The sequence below is a fragment of the Rhamphochromis sp. 'chilingali' genome (assembly GCF_963969265.1).
Source record: "Rhamphochromis sp. 'chilingali' genome assembly, chromosome: 18".
NCBI classification, from domain to species: Eukaryota; Metazoa; Chordata; class Actinopteri; order Cichliformes; family Cichlidae; genus Rhamphochromis; species Rhamphochromis sp. 'chilingali'.
The window spans coordinates 35,334,726-35,343,468 of NC_137945.1; the positions used below are offsets into that span (position 1 = coordinate 35,334,726).

The 8,743-nt window shown below is 40.5% G+C and overlaps 1 protein-coding gene across 2 annotated transcripts; it reads right to left on the minus strand.

Moving 5' to 3' along the window:
- Window positions 1-4,073: 4,073 nt before the first annotated feature.
- Window positions 4,074-7,639, minus strand: hccsb (holocytochrome c synthase b). Of its 2 annotated transcripts, none has more exons than XM_080864788.1 (8): window positions 7,496-7,639; window positions 6,898-7,012; window positions 6,149-6,196; window positions 5,938-6,029; window positions 5,383-5,531; window positions 5,060-5,179; window positions 4,891-4,977; window positions 4,074-4,673 (listed from the first exon to the last, which is right to left on the minus strand). In XM_080864788.1, the coding sequence occupies exons 2-8, from the start codon at window positions 7,004-7,006 to the stop codon at window positions 4,475-4,477; spliced, it is 804 nt and encodes a 267-aa protein (XP_080720914.1). In that variant the 5' UTR covers window positions 7,007-7,012; window positions 7,496-7,639; the 3' UTR covers window positions 4,074-4,474. The 2 variants fall into 2 exon arrangements, with proteins under 2 accessions (XP_080720914.1, XP_080720915.1); XM_080864789.1 differs by having other exon boundaries at window positions 6,898-7,016; window positions 7,496-7,636.
- Window positions 7,640-8,743: the final 1,104 nt, after the last annotated feature.

Here is an 8,743-nt window from a genome sequence, read left to right on the forward strand (position 1 = left end):
TAAGACAGGGTTTATTAGGGATCTCTCACAATCTATAAAAACAATAACTTTGGTAAAACTTGCTTCTAGAAGGAAGTTCATGGTAAAAACTGAGTTTATTTTCATCCTCATCAAACCATTTACTGAGTACTCGCCTCCTGCGATTGAGAACATTATCATCGTAGAAGAGACCGTTCTCATCAGGATATAAATGTTTCATCAATAACCTCTAAAACAGGACTGTCGAGTAGAAGACAAAATCAGAACACCAAAGGGTCCAAATCATACCAGTGGATGGTTTTACATAATATGAAACCTGCAGTGAAATCATTAATAAGTCTATTTTTGTCCCTTTGTCAGAGATACCTTGGTCTTGCTCTCTGATGTCAGACGATGCAAACCTGTTGAGGTTTTAAACATGTTCGAGAAATAAAAACTAAAGAGTTTAACATTTTTAATAGACTGCCAGCACAAAGTCTGCGTTGCTTTAAAGCTCCACTGAGATGTGTTTATGCAAAACTTACCTATGCTCCTGCAACATGTTTCCACAGAGAAATTAGACACACACAAACATGCAGGGGAATCTCTCGTGTGTGTGCACAGGTTATTGCACACTGATGTAAGAATTTCTGTGTGGAGTACACACCGTCCATTTAGTGACAAAGTGAACACAACTACATGCACACACACACACTCAATGGGACACAGATGGTCCAGTGGTGTTTAAAGAAGTCCATCTAAATGTAATCCTTAACATAATCTCTCTCCCCACTTTGTGTGGAAAGACATGAATGCTGACGAGGACTTCCCATTCCTCTGAAGGTACCTGCTTGTCTCTTATTCTGCACAAAACAGCTCTTTGTCTATGTAATATTATTGTATTCATTATAATATATTATATATAAATGTACCTGTCAACTGGTTACTTACATAATCACATGAATGTAGGGACTTACAGCACAAGCATGCTCCCAGCCTTTTGTAAGACTGTTGCATATTATTATATAAAATGTATTTTTCATCCATTATGTTTACAAATCTCAAGAAGTCACATCGAAGAGAAACCACACCATGTCAGATGTTTAAACAAGGAAGGTTTATTCCTCAAAATGTATTAATCAAATAGACATTAAAAAAATAAATAAAATAAAACCACCCAAAAAAACTACATGTTCAATGCACCACAGTGGTAGCCTGGTGTCACACAGAATTATCACTGATATTAAACAGAGGCTGCCAACTCAGCTCTCTCCTGTGGCCAATCACAACAAAGCACTTTATTTTAAAGTTGTAGATTTAAGCTGTGCTTCATATTTTTGGCCACCAGATGTCACTAAAGAGGACTGGGTTGAAAAGCTTTGAGTAATTAACCTGTTTTCAACCCAAACTTCATTTGCCCATCACTACTTCATTTATAAAGCACTTGAAAATTAAAAATGTCACAATAACACCAAATATGGCTGTAGCTCAAGAGGGAGAATAATCAGAAGGCTGGTGGTTCGCTCTCTGGCTGCCCCAGTCTGTGTGCCAAGTATTCATGGGCGAGACACTAATGCCAGGTTGCTCTCCGATGAATGTGTGTGAGGATGCTTATAAAGCAATTAAAGCATAGTGTGTGGCATGTTTTATAAAGTGCTTTGAGTGCTCTGGGAGAGTTGAAAAGTGCTATAGAGTCAGTCCATTTACCAAAAGACAAACAGACCAGAAGGGAAAAGATATAGAAGCACAAACGAGTTGTAGTTAAAAGTAAAACAATAAACCTCTCTTATGCTCCCGCTCCTGCAAAAATAAAACAAAACAAAACATCCACCCTTCTCTTACAGGCTGGGTGAATTGTTTGTCGACATTTACTAATCCTAAGGTTGGTGCAGTCTTTGTCTCAGTATCAAGTCAGTCAAAACTTTTAGTCCACATCGTCAGTCCATCACAGTCCAGTCACACACATTCATTCACACACATCCATGCCAGATATTGCTGACAGTGGAGTCTCATGCGCAACTTACTTACTTTGAATCACCTTGTTGTTGAATTGTGCTATATAAATAAACTTGCCTTGCCTTATTCGAGTATCCATCATCAGCAAGATGACGTCATCAACAATTCTTTATGATTTTGGACTGGATTGACTCGGTGCAATCCTTTTAGACTCAGGACTTACCATCTCATGTGGTCAGTGTCCAATAGAAGTGAACTTCTCCAAAGCCCATTATAATCCTGGAGAAGCACACTTTACAACTGTTCCCAGTAAGAATATTTCATAGCACTTTCAATTTCAATTTTTCAGGCCTGAGTATATGAGAGCTGATTGTTAAATCATGAACTCACAAAGTATCACCACCGGTGGATCGCACCCAGGGCTGCACTGGGACAAAAAATCGTCCCGACTAGAGACCGACCCACCAGGTATTATAGGAAAAACCATAAAGCCTTTGAATGAAAACAAACGCTGTTGTCACAGTGATGTACACTGTCTTGTTGGTATATATGCATCAGTCTGTACATCATGTAAGCATACTTCTTGCTTAGGTTATCTGCCTTAGATACCGAAATAGTATTTTAATTTACATCCGAGTCATAAAGAGAGAATATTTACAACTATAGAAGCAATTGAAACAATCACATAATCCAAAATAAGAAAACAAACAAAACCAACAAACCTACAAACAAAACAAAACAAAAAAACAAACAAAAACGGATGTGTTGGTAGGGGGTGATCCTATAAATATATGCTCTCATACATCACAGTTATTGGTTTGTAAAAATAAATCTGGCCTATGAGGCGTGATATATTTGACCCAGTTTTCCCAGTATGATGTAAATTTCTCCAGCTTGTGGTTAACAGAAGCTGTTATCTTTTCCATGTTATAGATTTCCATCCATGTACTTATGTTTGGGCTCTCCGGGGATAACCATTTTCTGGTGATACTCTTTTTACAGGCCACCAGTAGAATATTTACTAAATGTTTATCATATTTAGGCCATTCCTGAGGTATATATCCAAAGAACATAGTCTTACTCTCGAGGGGTATTTCGCATTTAAAGATATCCTGTAAGGCATTATGTATTTCTCTCCAATAATCCCTCAAGATAGAGCAGTCCCAGAAAATGTGGTAGTGATTTGCACTTTGATTTCCACAGTTCCTCCAACAAGCAGGGGGGTTATCATCATAATGAGACTTCTGAGAAGGTGTTATACAGTATCTAATTAGGCACTTCCAGCCGAATTCCCTCCACTTTCGTGAGCTGGTACACATCCACTGATATCTCCATATTGCCGTCCATTCTTCCTCTAATATTTTTATCCCTCCTTCCTTCTCCCATTTTGTTCTAATATATGAAGTCGAATGTGGTTTCAAATCCATTAGACCCTTATAGAGACATGATACAATTATATCAATAGTTTCTGAGTTATAGCTTTTTATAAACAGTTCCATCAAGCGTGTGTTTATCATTGTTACGTTTCTCATCTTCGTGTCGGCGTAGTGCCTTAACCAGAGCAGTTTCATGTCGGTTACACTTTGACATACATTTTAAAAAAATGTCTTTTCCTGTCGTTGTGCATCTATTTAATGTTCAATATTTCCTCTCCACGGATGAAGATGGTCAGCTGTGCAGTGTCCATCATGTCTGTACTTTCATCCACAGCCGAGTATGCAGTGAAGTTTTTGCTTCTTTCACACAACTGTGTTCTTAAATCAGTGGTAGTGATGTGCGATACCACTGAATTTCTTTCCGATCTGATACCAAGTAATATTCAGGGTGGTATCGACGATACTGATCCGATACTTTGTACAAAAACTTATTTTATTTATTGGATCTCAAATTATAGCGTCATAATGATTACAGGACATCAGTCAACCATGTCCATGTCACTGAAATCTCCAGCTTTAGGTTCAGTGTAGCTCATTAGGCTTGCTTCATGGCCTTTTCTCTGAGACCTCCACACCACAACCCACAGGACCAGCTGCTAATACCCTGGTTTCAAACACCAGGTCCTGCCAGTTCACAGGAGGGGACTGAATTCATTCTGGACAGGTAGTTTAACCTCTCTGGCCCATAAAAATGGTTTAATTAAATACGCAGTGTTTACAAACAAAACACAGAAAAGGTGATTTATTAAAACACAACATATGAACTTTCCTAGATTTCTGGTTTATGACCATTAGCCAATAAAGGAATATTGGCAGGTTTTAAAGCTTGTCTCAATGTCCCAACTGAGAAAAATAAACATTTAAACTTTCTGTTGCTAGATGAGGTTCAAATTACCTAGAGTCAGGTAGCTGTAAGCAAGCAAGCAGTTAAATTTAAGCGCAAGTCAATAGATTTCATAGACACACAGGGTCTTGTATGACCTGTTGGACAAACTCTTCTACATCCAATCATCTTTTACGAGGTCTGATTCGTTTCTTTTTTCAGCATCACACAAGTTACAAAGAGCAGAAATGGGTAACAACAGTTTTTGAAAATTTGCGACTCAAATATGAGCCAGAGTCCTTCAGGAAGTCCAGCGCCACCAGGCCACCTTCATACGGTCCCACACAGCTTCTAAAGAGTCAAAAGCAGGTCGCACGTCCAGGGTGGAGAACTGGTAGGTGTCTTTGTTGATTTCTCCATCATAATAGTCAATGATGTAGCGCACCTCCTTCCCACAGCGGTCAACGATCCAGTCGTGACGGTCAAATGGCAGCTCGTAGCTGCAGAGAGACAAACTCAATTAGTCACCAGGATCTTCCCCAACATGAGGTTTACATGCATCATGTTTTAATGGACCGCTGCATGGGTTGCTTTGCGCGGCATGTCCGCATTTCCCTGATTTCATTATAGCGGACCAGCAGCTGGCAATGCAGACCCAAACGAGAAACATAACACAGCCAAAATTATTAAATGTGCATCAGGATGTTTCATTCTCACCCCATCCAGTGTCGGAGGCGGGCCCTGGGGGAGTACTCTTTAGCCTTCCCACCGAATCTCCTCAGAGTTGGTCCACATGGACATTCACTATACGAGGTAAATGTTCATCAGTTAAGGCTCAATTCTCTGACCAACAGGCAGCTCGCTGCAAACGATCGTACGCACTCACCGAGCATGCAGAGCCTCCCACTTCAGGATCTCTTGCCAGGCCTGCTCATTGTTCTGATTGTGGATTTTAATGATGTTGGTCATGTCACCTTTGCTGAGGTCATCATCTCGCCAGCGCCACCTGCAGCACAGGATCGAACAAAGGAAACAGTGTCTTTAGCAGATATTTCTCCATCACTGTGCTACTGCAATAATTAAAGCTACCGATATGTGAAATCCAAGCATTTTTAAAAACACTGACTTTGAGGTTCAATGAGACACTAAATAGAAGTTCATAGTTTCCAATATGGTAGCCTGAAGTAGTCTTAACACCAGCCAACTGACCCCTTCCTCAGCATGGCGTTCCAGAACATCTGCTCCGACGGGTACACCCAGTTCTTCTCTGTGTCGTGACGTGGGATAGTGGACTCCTCTCTTCTGATAGAGAGTTCAAAGGGCTGGTCTGGAGCTGGCGTTTGGTTGGGAGGAGGCATCTGCACGTGTGGAAAAAGATAAATTATAGTCTGAGCCATGACCTTAAAACATAGAAAAGATGTCAGGCATGACAGCCATAAGTCCTCCAGGAGAGAACATGGTCAGTGCAGCATACATGTGTTCCATACCTGTGGTCAAGTGTTGAAACAACTGAAAAGCTTGCATAACAAAGCTGCTTCTCTTTTGTTGTGCTTGGTGTTGTTGGGAAGTAACACTAACATGTTGTTGTCAGCTGGCTGAATACACGAGCACACAAACTAGAGCCAATGCAGACAACAACAGTGCGTGGCAGCAAACGAGGCCAGTGTATCAGAACTAAAACGAATTAAGGATCAGGCAACCGTAGCTTAAAACATAAAAGTTACTTCTAAAATAAAGCCTCTTTGCTCCAAGCTGCACAGGTACCATATTTGCTGGATCGATGTCGCCCTTCGTGACTGCTGCAGCTCTCATGGGACACTCCACAAAGTTGTACGCCTGATCCTGGTGGGCCGGACCTGCAGGAGAACACGTGCGAGCCACAGGTTTGATCATTTCATTAAAACAACCATCTGAACATAGAAATGTGTTGCAGTGCAGGCAAGCCACAGGCTATCCTTTAGACTGAAGTCCCTACCTTTTTCAGCCTGAGCTTGATGCATGGGACATTGTGAAGGCGGAGATGCTAAGAAAAACACAAATACACAACCACAGTCAAGATATAATTCAACATCATTCAGTAAAACTTGTACAGTTTATGATAACAGTGAAGAATGAGAGCTAATGACCTATGTAATACCATGAAATGCAGTTTTCTGTGGGAGTAAAACACTATCTGTGTGCACAGGACCTTCTCTCTGACACAAGCCGTTTCTTTTCTTAATTGCTCGAGTTAAGGGTGTCACAATATACTAACATTTATGATAAACCTGTTATCTTCCTCATACAATGGAAGAAATTCACTTTCCACGAACCCCCCACTGAGCTCTGGAGTCTGTGCAGGAAAGATCGCTCCATTTATTCACTGTTTTGTTGCAACTTCTCTGCTTTCTAAGCATTCAGCCTGATGCTAGCTGCTCTGCCACAGCTTGGCTTACAGCAGCTTGTCGATATGGATTTCACTGTATTCAGACAGTTTTTTGAGTATTTGTTTTTACATATTAACAGCCACTGATGCCTCTTTAGAGTGATTATCAGATTTTCCATTCCTGGCTTGTCGACATTCGTCAGAGTATTTTATAAATGTGCAGTTAGTAGCAATAAAAAATATCTGTTTCACAAATCGCATGCCATCTTCACCTTGCACTTACAAAGGAGAATTTGGAAGAAGAAATTCGGCCCAGCATTTCACGCTATGACATCCTGACTGTAATGAAACTACAGTACCTCTGACAGGCTGAGCTTCCTCCTGCACTGGGCAGCGCTGAGCAGAGACGGTCTTCATAGCCTCAGCTTTGACTACAGAGGGCTCTGCTGTGGACCAGGAGGATCCCATGTTAGCCTGTCTGACAGGGGAACAAATACACCCAGGACATTAGGATTTAAACACGAAAAAGGCAAAGATCATCTGTGGACACTCAGCCGTAACACAGCTGGGCTAATGCTGTGATCAGTGGGCTGTGTAGGTCGTGTGTTTATTTAATACTGTCGTTATATCGCTAACTCTGACTGATGTCGCCCTCGGTAACCTCAGGTTTAGCTGTAGTGCAACTAACCGGGTCAAAACTAGCCTCCGCCCGGTTATCCTAATATCACTAGCATCATGTTACAGCCCACTTCCACGCCGCTCTCGTGTTCGAGTTATTCGGCTTTTCAAATAAGACTTAACAACAACACAGAGTAAAAACACAGCAGGTATGGTTGTGGCCCTAACGTTACCCAGCAGCCACTGTTAGCGGATGTGTGGACTTAATTCAAACAGCGTATTACGAACATATTCAGCTGTAGTTTCGTCACATAATGAACAGCAGGTTAAATCACTGACCTGTGAGAGACGACAGCAGCGCGGCGGTCTCTCGGAGCGTTTCAATGTCAACGTGCAGGACAGTTGCACAAGCAGTTGTGCTCAGCGCGTGCTGTACGTATGCCCACAGCGTCACGACGCTTTGATAGGATGTTGAAAGACGTGACCCGGAAGTTACTGCGGGATCTTTTTTCTCGTTGAACGCACTTCAAACATTACAGAATTCAATGTCGGGGGGTTAAAAACGCAGGCTGGGGTTGAATCAGCAGAAGAATTGCTTTTATATTATGGGACTGTTGTATAGTTTTAAAATATTGTCTGGTTTCATTCATAAAGCATTGAAAAGACGGTTTTGCGTTAGAAAATTTGGATTCATGTCTTTGAAATTTAACCAGTAAAATGAGTAAATTAATGAAATAAAATTCGTTTTGCCTATTGATAGGGTAATCAGAAAAGCCAGATAATATTTTTTCATAACACAGAGAGAAGTCAGAATAGATAAAAGAAACAACAAAAGTGCAAAAATCGTGTTAGAAAAGAGAAGTGCATAAGCAGCACAAAGATAAGTGTGAACTATCTTCTTTCTGACGGCTACAAAATGAACACTGGACATCAGTCTTTTTTATATTATACAAGAAAAGTTCGGGTGGGGTAAAAATGATGAATGATTTTAAAAGATGTTTGCTTTACGGCCACTGGGACACCAGTTCTGTCTTTCTGAAAAAGAGTTCATATGTCACGGTTGTTTTTCCTCTTTAAGGTGAAAACAGATCTGGTAACAGCAGGATCCAGTTGTAGAGGAGTCAGATCATTAACAACAGAATTTCTGTACAGTCTTAAAACACCAGTAGGGATAGCATCAAACACTATGGCATATTCCTTTGGTGGAACAGGAAGACCATATACACTCAAAAATTCAGAGTAAGAAATGAAACCTAAATTTGGATTAAGACGTTGCAAAACAAGACGAATCCCATGAATAAACCAGTCGCCTAAAAATAAAGACTTGTGTTTGTATAAAATGTCTCTGTTGTTCCAAATATCATATCTGTGTGGAGAAAAGTTGTGTTTATAAAGCAGCAACTGTTTCTGTTTCTGTTTATTAAATTAGGACAGTTTTAAGGAGATTTTATAAATGTTGTAGTTACAAAGTAAAACAAGGTCAACACCACCATTGTTTTCACCAACTTGATGTTGTGTTCCTGAGAAATTTCTTGATCCAGTTTATTTTAAACACACTGTTTATTGTAGAAAAGTCAAGTTTACGGA

Coding starts and splice junctions, on each gene's coding strand:
- hccsb (XM_080864788.1), bottom strand. CDS start 7,006: ATGGGATCCTCCTGGTCCACAGCAGAGCCCTCTGTAGTCAAAGCTGAG. Junction 6,030..6,148: donor TCAAGCTCAGGCTGAAAAAG/GTAGGGACTTCA, acceptor GTTCTCCTGCAG/GTCCGGCCCACCAGGATCAG. Junction 5,532..5,937: donor ACATCGATCCAGCAAATATG/GTACCTGTGCAG, acceptor CCACACGTGCAG/ATGCCTCCTCCCAACCAAAC.